Consider the following 17,585-nt stretch of genomic DNA (forward strand, 5'->3'; position numbering starts at 1 on the left):
CGTTTAATCATACGTATTAATAATAATAATTATTAATAAATAAACGTTAGAAATTTCAGGGTCGTTACAATATAGGTTCGTGAATCCGAGGCCAACCCTACACTTGTTCAATGCCGTTATATGTATTTTTACTATAAAATATAGTATTGTGAGTTTCATTTGCTCCCTTTTTAAATGCTTTTGCAATATATATTTTTGGGACTGAGAATACATGCGCTGTTTTTATAAATGTTTTACGAAATAGACACAAGTAATCGAAACTACATTCTATGGTTGGATTATCGAATCGAATATGCCCCTTTTTAGCTTGGTAGCCTAAGTATTAGTGTTTATTATAATTGCCACTAATTGACGCGAATCCTAAAGATAGATCTATGAACCTCTACACGTCCCATTCAGGTTACGAATGCTTTAGTACTTCGATTATCATGTCCGATGAGAGTCCCGGAATGATGGGGATATTCTATATGCATCCTGTTAGTTCGGTTATCAAGCGTTCACCATATGAATGATTTTTAATTCGCGGGTTACGCGTGTTATTTTGTACTCGGGTTACGTGTACAATTAAATATCTGAAAATCTTGTGGTCTATTAAAATGATGAAAATGATTGTTTATGATAAACTAATGAACTCACCAACCTTTTGGTTGACACTTGAAAGCATGTTTATTCTCAGGTATTAAAGAAATTTTCCGCTGTGCATTTGCTCATTTTAAAGATATTACTTGGAGTCATTCATGACATATTTCAAAAGACGTTGCATTCAAGTCGTTGAATTCAATAAAGATTATTATTAAGTAAATGACAGATTAGGTCATTTATAGTTTGGATATTATGAAATGGTATGCATGTCTATCATCTTTCGATGTAATGAAAATTGTCTTTTAAAAACGAATGTAATGTTTGTAAAATGTATCATATAGAGGTCAAATACCTCGCAATGTATCCATATGTTATTGATTCGTCCTTATGGATTAGAACGGGTCGCTTCACTGTAGCCTACAAACTTTCAAAAAATGTGCTAATATCAACATTTTATAGTTTTGACCCGTTACATACTAATTTTGACCTGATAATTTTTTTTTTTTTTTTTTTTTTTTTTTTAGAATTAAGATCCAATCCACGAACGATACGTGTTGATTTTAACCAGTTTAGCCGGTAGCAAGTCATTTTTGTTTATATTGGTACACTTTTTAAAAGTTTTTATTTACATTAGTACACTTTTTGAAAAGTTTGTAGGCGACAGTAGGACGGAAATGTGTTTGTGGGCGACATCGGTACATTTGTGTAAGTTTGTAGCCTATTTTGACTTTAACCCTAAGAAAAATAGTGAGGCAGGGTACAAAGTGTAAATTCGTTATTAATAAAGGATTTCTGTGTGGGTAATTAAATGATGAAAATCTGGTTGATTAAGTAGTGCAATGAGGTACATACTTAAATGGAGGATTCTAGTTCTAACTAAGTGTCGATTTTATAAGTTATAAGTCATGAAGGTGATTAAATGATGAAAAGAGCAATAACTAGTGCTAGGGGTGTTCATAATATTCGAACCCGAACCCGCAATCCGAAATATTCGAAAATCTGATCCGAAAATTCTGATATCCGATTTTTCGGATTCGGATTTCGGATGACATTTTCAAAAATTTCGGATATTCGGATATCCGAATATCCGAAATTATATATACTTCCGAATATCCGAAATTATATATACTTTGTTAATATATTTATTATAAATGGGCCTAGAATTAAATGAATAAAATGTTATAATGGGCCGTAAGACTTAACTAATAAAAGGAATAAAAGGAGTTTTCTAGAGTTCTAGTTTTCAAAAAGTTAAAAACCCTGGATTTTAAACTCTCTGTGCGATCAATCGACTCATCTTCATCCGTTAATATCATCTTCATTTTTCATCTCCTACTTGTCCAATCAAATGACTGAAATTATTTGATTGTTACGATTTTTGTGTTACCATGTGGCTATCTTAGATTCTTTTTATTTAAATTTTCTCTTTAGATTCAGTTCTTCAAGAGAGTTCTGAATATTTGAAACTTTCATTTGTATGTTAATATATGTTTATATCTATTTATTTATATTTCTGATTAAATAATTTTTTAGTCCTTTTAGTCTTAGAACAAAACATATTCCGAGTTTAAAGTCTCTGCACTTGCTTGTTATTCAGGATTCATAGAACATGACATATGTTTGTGAATTTACTTATAATTTTGCAATTACTCTGCATTATTTTACAACCACTGACTTATTTTGCAATTATTAGATTGAAATATTTGTATGCTATTCGGATGTTCGGATAATCCGTTATCCGAATCCGAAATTTCGGATTCGGATATCGAATGATCAAATTCACTATCCGAATTTTCGGATATCCGGTTTTGGTAAAAAAAAAAAAATAAAAAAAAATTGATGATATCCGGTTTTGAACACCCCTGACTAGTGCTAAAATTGATGATATTATAAATGTTGAATATTTAGTGTTAAAATTAGTTCTAACAAGTTCTATAATATGAGTTTTGAATATAAAAGTGATGAAAGTTGTTTTGACTTCGTTTGAAGGTGTTTAGTGTGAAACTCAATATATGGACAACTTAATTTTTTTTTTCTTTTTTTTTTATGATGAGTCATATTAAAATTAAATTGGTCATAAACTTGTAATCGTAGCTTCATTTGGGGTCGTGTAACAAAATAATAGTGAAATGTGTATCGAGTTATAAAAATTTAATAATTTATATGGTCAACCTTTAACTCTTCCCATTAAATTTGATATTCAAAAACTATTAAACCAAATGGATGTGACCAAGGGAAAAAAAATAGATACGAAATGGAGCCTTTCCTAACATTTAAAAACTACGAGTACTATATAACAAAACGGAAGTAACCGAAAAACAACATACCAGAGGCTCGAAGATGCGCCGTGCACCATTGATTAATTATTTCACCCTTTCAACTTAGCTAAATTGCACTTTCGTCAAAATGTACCACATAACTAATATACCGTTTCTTTTTCGTTGGGGTCACATGACTCCACAAATTGCTACGCCTATGCATATTAGTCCTTACTTGGTTCATAGCTTAGCTTGTTTCTAAAGATTAAGTACCAAACACAATTACATACACAAATATAATTATTTGAGGCATCAACCATTCTTTTAAAACTAAAAAAAACTTGAAATTAGATATAACATAACCTTAAAAATGTCTAGGTTATGTCATAAGTAATTGGGAAAATTGTTTGAAAATGCATTGAACTTTCACTAAATTCCTATTATATGCATCTAACTTTCAAAAGTCTTATTGTATGCATTCAACTTTTAAATATGTACTATTGTATGCAGACTGTGACTTATAGATCAGGTAACAGGTCACCAACATTAATTTTTTGACGTAGTTAGTCCCTCAACATAACGACGATTAGTTATCATCCCACCTTTTTTAATTTCAGTCATCATCATCATCTTATTTTAAAATGATAACTTTTTATAGAATCAAAACAACACATCTTCATCTTCATCACTATGAACCTAATTAAAAAAAAAAAAAAAAAACCTAACACATACTAAACCCATGATGAATATCTATCAACAAAAGGAAGAAAAAAAAAAAAAAAAAAAAAAAAAAAAAAAAAGCTAACATTCAAAAATTGTTAACACACCAACTGAAGCCAAATCAATGATGAATATCTTTCAAAATAACAACCCCGCTAGAATCAAACACCATATAAACAAGAAACTAACACAAACCAAATTACTAGGAGAACTTTTTAATAATTGCGTGATGGTTGTATATATGTTTACAAACCAAATTACAAAATCCAATCATGACTTGTATGTATGATTTCGACAGATCCAGTTGTGTGATGGTGGTTAGTTTGAGTTTTATCCAATTGTCGTTGCCATCTTCGACCATCATCGTCGCCGCCGTGTGTCATCCAATTACATTTCTCATCGTTTCGAGTTCAAAAATCGTTTCCATATCTAAAATACAGTCTGTATGAATTTATCTCTCGTGTTTTTTTTCAACCCTAGTTCTTGAAGAGTAAGTTGCTGATGATGACTAATTTTAAAAAAATAAAAAACAAGTATAATTATGGCATATGCTTGTGTTGTTATTTGTGTTCAAAATGATATATCATTCAAATTTATTTTGAATAATATTGTTTTATTTTTTCTTATTTGTGGTGTTTTCTAGAAATGTAACAGGTTTTTCAAGGATGATGCTCTTGATTGCTGAGTAGCAGCTTACTTGAAGTGTTGCAGTCTGGATTTCATTCAAGAAAGCTTTGGATTATAATTGAAGATTAAATTATTATTGCTTATAATAAAAGAAGTCTTGAAGATTAACTTATTCCAGATTAGGCTGAAGTTCATTTAACAAATTTATTAGTCAAACCCAAATTAATGAGATAAGCCCAACTCGTGATGCAAGCCCAACTAGTGGTATAAGTCTACAAGTCGAGCAGTATAAAAGAAGACCCTATCTTCTGTTTAGGGTTAACATTCTCATTCGATATTCTAGCAGCTATTGATTAATCAATCTCTGATCAATCTTCTTATTCTCCAAATTTCTATTTTGTGTTTGTGAGATCAATACACATCTTGTGTTATTGATTGAGTGTTTTCGTTTTTCCTGTATACTCGTTTGATGTGAGTATAGAGTTGATAGTGGTAATTTTGGTAGATTGTGATTTCTGGATTGATTCTTTGTTGTATAATCGTATTTCTGATTGATTAGTGAAGAATTTTGTACGTTTGTATTAAGTTTTCAATTTGTTAAATTGGGTAGATTGCTTATTTTTAATTTGTTATATATTTGTGAAATTAGGTTACTACTGTATTAGTTATTGTTCTTGCTTACCAAATTAGTTTAATGATATTATACCCCGATTGAGATTCACGAGGATTGATTTCGTCGATTTTGCTTCAACTATGTATTTCATTTGAAAAGTAGTGATCTCTATGTATGGTCCTTAACTAGTGAATAAGCAATATCTGGTATTATATGTGGATAATTATATTAGAAATTGTTAGTCCGTTTTGACTATTACATGTGAATGACTCTTGAATCATCAATCTGATTTATACTGATACAATAATGGTTTTTTATGACTATGACTAAGTAATATTGAATGACGATGATTAAGTAATCTTGAAATGGGCACAAAAGATAAATATAATTAATGTTGATGCTTCTGACGATGATGAGTAACTGATATTGAAATGGGCACAGAAGATATATCTGATCTCTAATTACTGAATAATAAAAAAAATGATGCGAACATTGTTTAATTGTAACGGAGATAACTAACGATCATCATGTTGAGGGACTAACTACGTCAAAAAAATAATGTTGGTGACCTGTTACCTGATTTATAAGTCATGAGTTGCATTCAATAGTACATAGTTGAATGCATACAATAGGAGTTTTAAAAGTTGGATGCATACAATAGGAATTTGGTAAAAGTTCAATACATTTTCAAATAATTTTCAGTAAGTAATTCCAAGTTTGAGTTTTTAAAGAATGGTTGATGCTTCAAATAATTATATTTGGGCCAACCATCAAAAAATAGTCTAGTGATTAGAGTCTGAGTTTTTTTTGTAAGAAGTCTCAGATTATTGAACACGTACAATATGGGGAATAATCATGATGGCTCGTGAAGGACGAGACGATCGAGCTCATAAGATAGAATCAACCATAAGAGACTTGATGTGATTTATGAGTTCAGGTCCAACATGTGTGTAATGGTCCTTATTCTTATAAAGAACATCCATCGCACGTGCCAAATTTATCACTCGCATAATTATTGGCAGTTCGACACCTTTACAAATCATGGACTCTTGATTCATTTCTTTCCAAGCTTCTTCAACTTTTTCACTGAACATATCATACACATGTTCCTCACTCACATCATATTCTTTCATGTAGCACTCAATTCCAGATGCAACGTGCATTCTTTCTTGCTCCTCCTGAGATTTTCACATATATTATTGCACGGTCGCCACTAATTTATTAGAATGAGTAAAATAATATCTATAAAGTTGGAGTGGTGTATGTACATCACAAAAGAGTGTGTGTGTGTATAAAGTCTTGTACGGTGCATTTGTGCTATACGAGTAAATGGATAATGTTTTCATTGTTCGGCCTACCCGACGAACGAAATTATTTTTTTATAGGCCTATCCGGGTATCATGTGATCGTTTTCAAGATCTTTTCCTGATCATCTAGTGAGGTTTGAACATGAGACCCTAGGGACACAACTAAGCTATATTGAGATGGTATGGTGTATTTGTGGTATGCACATCAATATATTATTGTACAAATAAATACCCTTACATCCATGTTGCAGAGTAGATGTAGAGAATGAATTATTTACGGGCTTAACATAAATTATTAAAATCTGTTACAAGCTTAACACATGCATTATAAAAGGATGATGATGATGATGCATATGATGGTTTCCAGCCATACACCAACTTCACCTTCTAGATGCCGTAATCAAGATTTGTTTCTAGATATTCAAAATAAGCAACCTTGACAAGTCATATGGAAGTAGCAAAGTTGATAACGATGACGGCCGCCAACCTTCTCCGTTCACACGACACCTTCCTCGTTCACACCTATCTACCGCTATAAGATCTTAGCTATAAATAGAGGTGCAAACCTCAGTTGTAAATCATCCCAAATCACTTAGAGAAGTGTAATCAAAACCTTGAGAGTGTGTGTGAGTTTGAGAGTTTTTTTTGTAAGAGTTTTGTAATACTCTGTAAATCTATTCTTGTAAGTAATAGAGTTATTTTCTCTCAAATTTGTATCTCCCAACATCCAGGTGATCCTCTCTTCCTAACAAGTGGTATCAAGAGCTTGGTTAGAGACGTTGGTTGAGTTTTTGGGTCTTCTGAAGTTTTCTCAAAATCCAATTTTGAGTGTACCATTGGATTCGTCTCGTCGAACCGAGTCCAACGCAAAAAACGGTGACTTAAACGGAGTTATAACGAGCCCAGAAAACGCGGTCAAAGTTTGGTCAACTCGCCGGAATCTCGCCGGAGAAGACGACCGGTGCCGAAATTTCGCCGGAGAAGAAAGTCATGTAGCAATTCACTGTAGCAGCTGGCGGCACTGTAGCAAATTCATGTAGCAGTACTGTAGCAAGTTCCTGTAGCAAGTTCCTGTAGCAGTACTGTAGCAATTCTGAAATTTTACAATTTGGTCCCTGAAATTTTTAGAATTTCATTTTTGGTCCCTGAAGTTTATAAAAATTATAATTTTGCCCCGTAAGTGGAATTTAAGCCGCGAAGTATCTATTCCACCATTTTCAACCGTTCCGGACGTAACGGTGATCTCTGTTTTATACAATTCAACCCCGTTTGTGTTGAAAAATTATTTGTAAGGTGATAATGTCCATAGAAGAGTCAACATCATCTTCGGGAGCTATGTTTATGCTCACAGCTACAAACTACACGCTGTGAAAACCTCGGATGGAAGATCTCCTCAGCTGTAAGGATTTGTTCGATCCTATTGAATTGAAGGGTATAAACCCTGATTCTGCCAAAGAGAAAGAGTGGAAGAAATCAAACCGAAAAACTATTGGTCAGATCCTTCAATGGATTGATCATAGTGTCTTCCACCATGTTGCACAAGAGACAGACGCATATGTCCTCTGGAAAAAGTTGGAGGACATGTACCAGACCAAGACTGCTCGAAATAAAGCCCTGTTGATGAGGCGTTTAGTCAACATGAAGCTTAAAAGTGGAACTTCAGTTGCTGAGCATACCAGTGAGTTCCAGAGCTTGGTCAACCAGTTATCGTCTGTAGAGATGCCGCTTGGCGATGAAGTTCAGGCTCTACTGCTACTTAGTTCCCTTTCCGATAGTTGGGAAACGCTGGTAGTAACACTCAGCAACTCAGCTTCGAATGGCAAACTTACCATGTCAATGGTCAAGGTTGCCCTATTCAGTGAAGAGGCAAGGAGAAAAGACATGGACACAGATCAGACCCATGCCTTTGTCACAGAGAATCAGGGGAGACAGCGAATGAGTAGCAAAAACAAATGGAGAGGCAGAAGCAAGAGCAGGGGCAGGTCTGCTGATGGCAGAAAACCAATATATAAATGCCATCATTGTGGATTAGAAGGACATATGAAGAAGAACTGCTATAGATTGAAAGAGGAACAAAATCAAAGTAGTTCACAGTCGAAGAATAAGGGTGGAGAAACATTAGTGACTATCTCTGGTGATGTAGCTTATTGTTCAACCCATGATGAGACATGCCTTCACGTCTCACGAGAAGAAACGGAATGGGTGGTAGATACTGCAGCTTCCTACCACGTGACTCCATACAAGGAATACTTCACAACATACAAAGCTGGTGACTTTGGAGCTGTGAAGATGAGAAATTCCAGTTCCGCTGAGATTGTCAGAATTGGTGATGTCAAGATAAAGACAAGTTCCGGGAGCACAATCACTTTGAAGGATGTCCGCCATGTGCCAGATCTTCGGCTGAATTTACTTTCTGGGGTAGCTCTAGACAAACAAGGCTATGATAGTCATTTCAGTAGAGGCACGAGAAAATTGTCAAGAGGCGCTATGATAGTCGCTCGAGGACACATTTGTGGAACACTATACAAAACTCATGTGAAGATCTGCACAGACAGCATTAATGTTGCAGAAAAGGAGGCTTCACAAAATTTATGGCACCAGAGACTCTGTCACATGAGTGAGAAATGGTTGTCTACCCTAATAAAGAAGAAGCTTATCAATGTAGACAAGGACGCTGCACTAGATCCTTGTAATCATTGTCTGTTTGGTAAGCAGCATAGAGTCTCGTTTAATTCCTCTTCAACGAGAAAATCAGAGTTACTCAGTCTGGTACACTCTGATGTTTGCGGTCCCTTAGAGGTTGAATCAATTGGCAGCAATCGATATTTTCTGATGTTTATCGATGATACTTCTCGAAAGGTGTGGGTATATTTCTTGCGGACGAAGGACCAGGTGTTCGATTACTTCAAACAGTTCCATGTCATGGTAGAACGTGAGACAGGAAAGAAGTTAAAGTGTCTTCGATCCGACAACGGCGGTGAATACTCTTCCAGGCAGTTCAATGCCTATTGCAGATCATATGGCATCCGACACGAGAAGACAGTTCCACGTACCCCTCAACACAATGGTATAGTAGAAAGAATGAACCGAACAATCATGGAACGTGTTCGGAGCATGCTCAGTATGGCTAAGCTGCCAAAGCCATTCTGGGGAGAAGCAGTCAGAGCCGCATGTTACTTGATCAACCGATCTCCATCAGTACCACTGAATTTTGAAGTTCCGGAGAAACTTTGGTCTGAAAAGGATCCATCATACTCTCACTTAAGAGTATTTGGATGTTTGGCATACGCACATGTATCCAAAGAGCTCAGACATAAGCTGCATGCAAGGACCACTCCATGCATATTCATAGGCTATGGAGATGAAGAATTTGGATACAGATTATGAGATCCAAAGGAGAAAAAGGTGATCAGAAGTAGGGACGTAGTGTTCCATGAAAGCCAAACAATAGAAGATATTGAAAATCCAACAATATCTCAGAAATCAAATGTTGCTGCTCAGGTTCCAGAGGCAACAACGGAATCATTCATGAGAAATGAATTTTCAGTGCAAGAAGAAATGCCAGAAGTAGAAGATAATGAGAAAAATTACGGTGCTGAGCAGGGGGAGCCACAACCCCATCTGCCAGACGTTCCAGGACCATCACAAGGTCAAGATGATGGTGGATCTCCTCTGAATATTTCAGAAGTTCGTAAATCTGAACGAGGTCGGATTCCATCGAGTAGATATCCAGAATCCGAGTACCTTCTACTTAATGAAGATGGAGAACCAGAGAGTTTTCATGAAGCAGTAACTCATAAGGATAAAGAAAAATGGTTGCTCACAATGCAGGATGAGATGGATTCTCTGCATAAAAATCAAACTTATGAGATTGTAGAACTTCCACGCGGGAAGAAGGAACTGAAAAACAAATGGGTGTTCAAGCTGAAAAAGGATGGTAGTGGAAAAGTGGTGAATTACAAAGCACGACTTGTAGTCAAAGGATTCCAACAGAAGAAAGGGATTGATTTTGACGAGATATTTTAATCAGTTGTCAAGATGACTTCAATTAGAGTCATACTTGGATTGGTCGCAAGTATGAACTTGGAGCTTGAACAGATGGATGTAAAGACGGCTTTTCTTCTTGGAGATTTACATGAAGAAATTTACATGGAGCAGCCAGAAGGTTTTGAGGTTTCAGGAGATAACCTCGTATGCAAGCTGAAGAAAAGTTTATATGGTTTGAAGCAGGCACCTAGGCAGTGGTACAAGAAGTTTGACTTGTGCATGGTGAGTCAAGGGTACAAGAAAACTATAGCAGATGAGTGTGTCTACATTCAGAAGTTTTCTGGAGGAGATTTCGTTGCTCTTCTACTATATGTAGATGATATTTTGATCGTAGGGAAAGACGCAACGAAGATCAACCAGCTGAAGAAGGAACTCTCGAAGTCTTTTTACATGAAAGACTTAGGACATGCTCAATAGATTTTGGGAATGCAGATAACCCGAGACAGGAAGAATAAAAGGTTATGGCTATCTCAGGAGAAGTATATTGAACGAGTGCTTTCACGTTTCAATATGAATAATGCCAAACCTGTTAGCATTCCATTAGCCAACCATTTCAAGTTAAGCAAGAGTTCTTGTCCCTCATCCAAGGAAGAGATCGGGGAGATGTCTTCAGTACCATATTCTTCAGCAGTTGGAAGTTTGATGTATGCAATGGTGTGTACAAGGCTCGATATTGCTCATGCAGTGGGAACGGTGAGTCGTTTTCTCTCCAACCCCGGGAAAGAGCATTGGAATGCGGTAAAATGGATTCTCAGATATCTTAAAGGTACAAAGAATCTATGTCTTTGTTACGGGGGAGCTGATCCAATCTTGGAAGGCTATACAGATGCGGATATGGCCGGAGATCCTGATAGTAGGAAATCTACTTCAGGATTCATTTACACTTTTGCAGGGGGAGCTGTTTCATGGCAGTCAAGACTACAGAAGTGTGTTGCATTATCCACAACTGAAGCAGAGTATATTGCTACCGCAGAAGCTGGAAAAGAAATGTTGTGGTTAAAGCTTTATCTCCAAGAATTTGGAATCAAGCAAAAGGAGTACAGGGTATATTGTGACAGTCAGAGTGCTCTAGATTTGAGCAAGAACTCCATGTACCATTCCCGTACAAAACATATTGATATTCGCTATCATTGGATACGCGAGGTAATTGATCGACAACTGTTGAGACTAGTGAAGATCCATACAAAGGAGAATCCTGCGGATATGTTGACAAAGGTGGTGACTCGAGAGAAATTGGAGTTATGCAGAGACATAACTGGAATGTTCATGGATTCGGCTGGAGGGGGAGAATTGATGGTTTCCAGCCATACACCAACTTCACCTTCTAGATGTCGTAATCAAGATTTGTTTTTAGATATTCAAAGTAGGCAACCTTGACAAGTCATATGGAAGTAGCAAAGTTGATAACGGTGACGGCCGCCAACCTTCTCCGTTCACACCTATCTACCGCTATAAGATCTTAGCTATAAATAGAGGTGCAAACCTCAGTTGTAAATCATCCCAAATCACTCAGAGAAGTGTAATCACAACCTTGAGAGTGTGTGTGAGTTTGAGAGTTTTTTTTGTAAGAGTTTTGTAATACTCTGTAAATCTATTCTTGTAAGTAATAGAGTTATTTTCTCTCAAATTTGTATCTCCCAACATCCAGGCGATCCTCTCTTCCTAACAGCATACACTGTCAATTTGTAGTCATACACCACTAAATGTGTTATAAGATATTATGATGTATAACACTCAAAAACACAATTACCCAATTAGTCATGTATGCCTAAAAATGGTAGGATCACCTCCCATTATAAAACTATGATCAGTATGTAATACAAAAGTGCTATCTGATCAAATTATTTAGATAGATGTGAATCAGGTTTGTGTTAAAAATATCTTATAATTAAATCTTTAGATTTTTTTGTTGGGGATAATGTGTATTAGAACTAGATATACCTTGTGGGTAACAATATCATCCATGATCCTACAAAGAACACAACATGATTTAACAATGGGAGGCATAGTGAGAGCCCATTTGAACGTTTCGTCTGTGATTACATCACCCATAGCAGCAAAAGCGGAAACGAGAGTGTGCTTGTATCCGCTACTAATAACTGTAACTTCTTTGTGCTCCTCCATTGTTGGTATATACCTCTCATTAGCCCATTTAGCTTCTTTCAAGTAGCTTTTTATGTGTTCCATCATCTGTAAATGAAAATAAGAACAATTACAATTCACAACCAAATTGTCATATTTGTTGGAATGTTAAAAAAAATTGATGTAAAATAATAACCATAGTTCTAAAGGCTATGGTTAAACATTAACTGAAGAATTAATATTTTCAATATAAAACTACATATTTTTATAAATAAATTGACACCATGAGTTTAAGCATGAATAGTACATTATAATATAGAAAATTAACACTTTGCAATTTACTGTTATAAGGAGTGCTAATGGAAATATACCACTTCCTTTATATAGTTGAGATGATGTGCTTTTCCCATATCCGCCAATATTTCTTCCATATGTTCATACATACTTAGTAGCATTTGGTATATAAGTTTCATTTCCGGAAGATCGTCCAAGCATGAAATCGACCACCTTAAACATAGACGAGTCACATGATAAATCAACTATATTATTAAGTTTTAATTCATGAAGGGTATGTTGGTTTATACATATATACATACCGTTGAACTGCTTCAGTAAAGATTTCAAGTTCTTCATAAGTCCCATATGCATCGTATGTATCATCAAGAAGTGTTAACATTGCTAAAGTTTTAGCCAAATACATTCTGGATTGAGAATATTTAGGCTCATGGTACACACATAATGACCAAAAGTAGCATTCGACCATCCTATCTCGTGCATAGGGAAGATTTGTTGGGACATCGTAACTCTTCCACCACCTATCATATATTAACAAATGACCAATTACAAAAAGAGAAGGTCAGAAAACTGTCATGCAACTTGGTTAGGCTGTGTATATCAGAGTAAAAATACTTTCCCAGCTGAAAGGGGGCAGTATTTCAAGTATGATTAAAAATTGAAGTTGATGAATGGTTCATAAGTGCATACTTGTAAATTTCACTTGGTTCCTTCTTATGTAGAGATTGGAGCAGGTTAAACCCTAACATGGCAAGCTTTAGTAAAGATTCATTACGAGATGCTTGTTGTTGGTAAAATGATATGTAACGTATCGCCTCTAGTCTTGGCACCCTTTTATGTAGAGGTTGTAACAAGGATTCTTGAATATGTGTACTAATGGCATGATCTTGACTAACAAGGGGATCCTTTAATATGTTATCAAGACAATTTCTAGTAAAAGCGAGAGCATCATCTGAAATGACTTCTTCAGGCACCATCAGATATGCTGCCTCATACAACTCAAGTAGTCCCAAAATATCATCTTCTAATGGTTCCTTAAAAGCTCCTTCTTTGTCTTTGAAGTTGTTAAAAATGCCTGTTTTGTTTAATATTAGATGTTAGAAACATAAATGTGCGGTTATTGGCAACACGTTAAAAAAATATAATAGCTTAAGACGTCGAATGTTAACATATAAATACACTAAAAAATTGTTTACGACGCGGCTCACCCCGTTTGCTCTACTAGATCTGCCCACAGGCTTAGTGGTACATCCGAGGTGTTCCTTTAAGCAGTTTTGAGTTGAAGTTCATAATATAAAATGTATAAAGCGGTGGGAAAATCGAGGGTAAAAAAAAAAAAAACATAAATTGACACATAATTTTGTTGCTTAAAAATTTGAGTCACCGGAGTTAAAAAAAAAAAACATTAAGCAGATTTCTACATTTCACACTGCCATTCTGGACCAATAATATTGCTAGATCATTTACACTATTTACTAGTATATACTAGTTTGCTAAGGTCCGCGCTTCGCTACGGACAGTAAATTCACACGATTTAATTTTCTATATATGAACAAATCAAACACACATGATTTGAATACTTTCTTAATCTTAGTCAATAGCATAACAAAAGGGTTAAGCAAATTTATGATTTTTCTCGACAACCTTAAAGGCATTCGTTAAGGTGCTTAAAATACTTATAATAAATTGTAACCGTTAAACAAAAGTCAATAATAATCATCATGTACTAACTATTCATTCACATTAACGATAACATTAGAACGGATCCGAAGATCAACAAGTTCTAAATTTAAAAAGAATTAAAGATATTGCTATCGCTAGACAATGAAAAAACTATTTTCAATTCACATTAACTTGAAAACTAAAAGATCAAAAATCAAATATTAAAAATTAAGAGTAGAAATTATAAGATAATAGAACCTTGACTTATTATTATCTTAATAGTTAATACTACTACTATATATAGCTATTTGAAATTTTTTTATTAAAAAAAAAAAAGAATCGACCAATCAGGAGAGTAGATAAATACGCTATTTATAGTATTATATTATATTTTATTACTAATTACTAAACTAATAGTAATACTACCTATAAAACAACCATGCATTGACACAAAATAACTATAACCATGATTAATTATAGTAAAGTATGCACGCTCACCACATGAAACATAGATGCCGTGTTGTCTCATTAGTCGAAACCACACAGCAGTAGCACCACCATTCCAGTTATCACCATATGAATCATAAAAGTGTTTCAGGTAGTGGCGGATCCAGAATTTTTTCCCACCGGGGGCGAAATTTTTTTTAAAATCATAGCAATTTTTTTGAGTAAAATATGGAGGTTTTGGGGCAAAAAATTGAAGTTTTTAGGCAAAATTTGAAGATTTGTGGGTAAAATTTGAAGGTTTTGGGTCAAAATTTTGAGAATTTTGAACAAAATTTGAAGGTTTTGGGGCAAAATATAAAGGTTTTGGGGCAAAAAAAAAAATTCACTAGGGGCAAAGTCGAAAAATCCAAAATTTTTACACTAAAATTTCGAAATCCACCGGGGGCGGGCGCCCCCCCTCCTTACACTCTAGATCCGCCTCTGGTTTCAGGACTTGACTAATCTCATCCTCAAAATAATATGCGATACCGAGACGTTGGATTGCATCGACTAGTCTAATCAAATCTGTATGTTGTGCAGGAACTTGCATAGATCTTAATATCTCCTTCCTTACTTCTTCTTTCAACCCTCCCACTACTTTTTCGACCCCAGATTGATCTTCTAGCTACATTTACAACATACAACTGTTATGATGATTCAAATCCAGTTAACAGTATCATCTAGGAGTTACATTAATGGCATCTAGTTGATAAAGCAACTATATTCTCAAAAGCGATCTTAATATATAATCATATATTTACATTTTTTGAATCCAAAAACTTGAAAAAATTAATCCCCTCACACGGTATGACTCCGGCTGCTCGTGAAGCTGCGATTAGCCAAATTGCAAAGCGAGTCTGATACTCGGCTATACCCATTAAATACATTATATATGGGAAATTTGGTGATGTTATTACTTAGGTACCGTACTACGGTTGTTAGGCTATATAAGATGGAACTGACCGACACAATTAAATACTCTCATTCGTCTCAATTTAATAGTCTCGCTTTGACTTTTCTTCTTTACTTTGACTTAAATTTTCCTTTTTATGTTATAATAGTACTTGATAAAAGTTACTCGTATATAAAATGAAAACACATATATAACTTAATTTATTTATATAAATTTTATTAAATATTAGAGTATATAACACAAAAAGAAAGTTATTTAAAGTAAAGTAAAAAAGGAACGTTAAAGCGGGAGTATTAAATTGGGATGTAAAAAGTATGTAGTATAACATATAGGAGGAAAGATGAAGATATAATTGTAAAATATGTAAGAGTAGTCCGTTTTAGACCACTCTCAACCATGACGCACTTCCTCCTCAGGACACACCGCCACATCAGCGCCACATAAGCTTTCTCTCTCCATTTATTTTTCACTTCTTCCCCATCACATACCCACTACATACTTCCTCCCCATCACATACCCACAAAATTAATTAATTAATTAATGTACAAGTTTTTAATGGCATGGTACAAGTAAATAAAGCACATTAAATAGGAGAGAGAAAAAAATCACGTCCTCAAAATATTCTGGGGAAGAAATGAGGCAGGGCGGACCACTTGAGAAAGCTTGAGGGCGGATTGAATGCCAACGGCGTCCTCGAGGGCGGAGTTGAGGAAGCTTGAGGACGGGCCCGTTGGGAGTGTTATAAAGGTGTCCTTATAATTTAAAAGCTTAGTCCGTTTTACTGTTTGACATCTTATCCATTCACTTAGAAAATATCAACATTTTACTTGAATTTAAAATAAGAGTATTTGAAATGCAAAGTAAGTTTAAGCGAATTTACTTAACAGTAAAATAAACTAAATTAGAAAACTTAATGATATTTAGTACGTTATCCGTACCAGAGTGTTTACTTTACTCGGCACCTAGCTTCAAGGAATTCCTATATTAACAACTTTCGCCAATCAAGTTTCAGCTTCACACAATTAATTTATTTTTCCCATTTTTGTAATAATTAAGCGACATATATAAATAGTAAGATGAACAATCTTTTAAAACGAATGGAGTTATATATACCTCGTCGTAGGAAAGAAACTCGTCTTCCCAAACACTAGGAGGAAATTTAGCAAAGGGACGGACAACTTCCACTTGTTTAAGAGACATGTTCTCTTACAGATTATAAAGAAAAGTAAATATTGTTGATCGAATTGTTTGAGTAATATGTACGTAGAGCTTAAGGGTATATATAGAAGGTGGTGAATACGTGTCTCTTTCACATGGATGTTCAATCTTTCCCATGAAGGCTGAAATTGTCAAATTAATGATACCGGCCATGATTTATTTATTATTAATAATTAATAATTATTATCATGCATAATACATTACAAAATTGTCAAAATAGTGATAGCTTGTTAATGCATGGTTTATTATCATTAGCCATATATGAGAGAATATATCTAACATCCAAATTAATTAATAAAACAAAATCAGTGACGGAACTTGAGCTCGACTCGAGATAGGGCGAAACTAATCGAAGGGGTAAACACTAAAAAAACTTATTTTTTCGTATTTTTTTTTTAGTGTAAACATTTTTTTTCCTCGAAATCGAGCCGGAGTGGATACCCCCCTTTGGCCTATATATGTTCTGCCTCTGAACAAAATTATACACTAATATTTTATAGAGTATAAGTTAAGTTGTTAATATATATTTTTGATAGATTTATCGATTTAGATGGTGGAAATATCAATTTTATTTTAATTTTATTCTACTATTTTTTTTTTTTAAATTCCTACTTATTGGCCGGAGGTCCACTCGGAAGCAATCTCTTTATCCGTCGAATATAGAGAGAGATGACTTTCTCTACTTTTGAGAGTGTTTTCACTCTGGGTAGAGAAATAACTTGTTTTTATTCTCGGATAGGGGAAAGATTGTCTACATCTCACCTCCCCCATATACC

At 34.7% G+C, this 17,585-nt stretch overlaps 1 protein-coding gene across 1 annotated transcript; it reads right to left on the reverse strand.

Moving 5' to 3' along the window:
- Window positions 1-5,687: 5,687 nt before the first annotated feature.
- On the reverse strand, window positions 5,688-16,791 carry LOC139898614 (alpha-isocomene synthase-like). The gene is made up of 8 exons (XM_071881369.1): window positions 16,705-16,791; window positions 15,120-15,303; window positions 14,691-14,780; window positions 13,221-13,605; window positions 12,833-13,051; window positions 12,608-12,743; window positions 12,096-12,344; window positions 5,688-5,978 (listed from the first exon to the last, which is right to left on the reverse strand). The coding sequence occupies exons 1-8, from the start codon at window positions 16,789-16,791 to the stop codon at window positions 5,688-5,690; spliced, it is 1,641 nt and encodes a 546-aa protein (XP_071737470.1).
- Window positions 16,792-17,585: the final 794 nt, after the last annotated feature.

The sequence above is a fragment of the Rutidosis leptorrhynchoides genome, chromosome 3 (genome assembly GCF_046630445.1).
Source record: "Rutidosis leptorrhynchoides isolate AG116_Rl617_1_P2 chromosome 3, CSIRO_AGI_Rlap_v1, whole genome shotgun sequence".
NCBI classification, from domain to species: domain Eukaryota; kingdom Viridiplantae; phylum Streptophyta; class Magnoliopsida; order Asterales; family Asteraceae; genus Rutidosis; species Rutidosis leptorrhynchoides.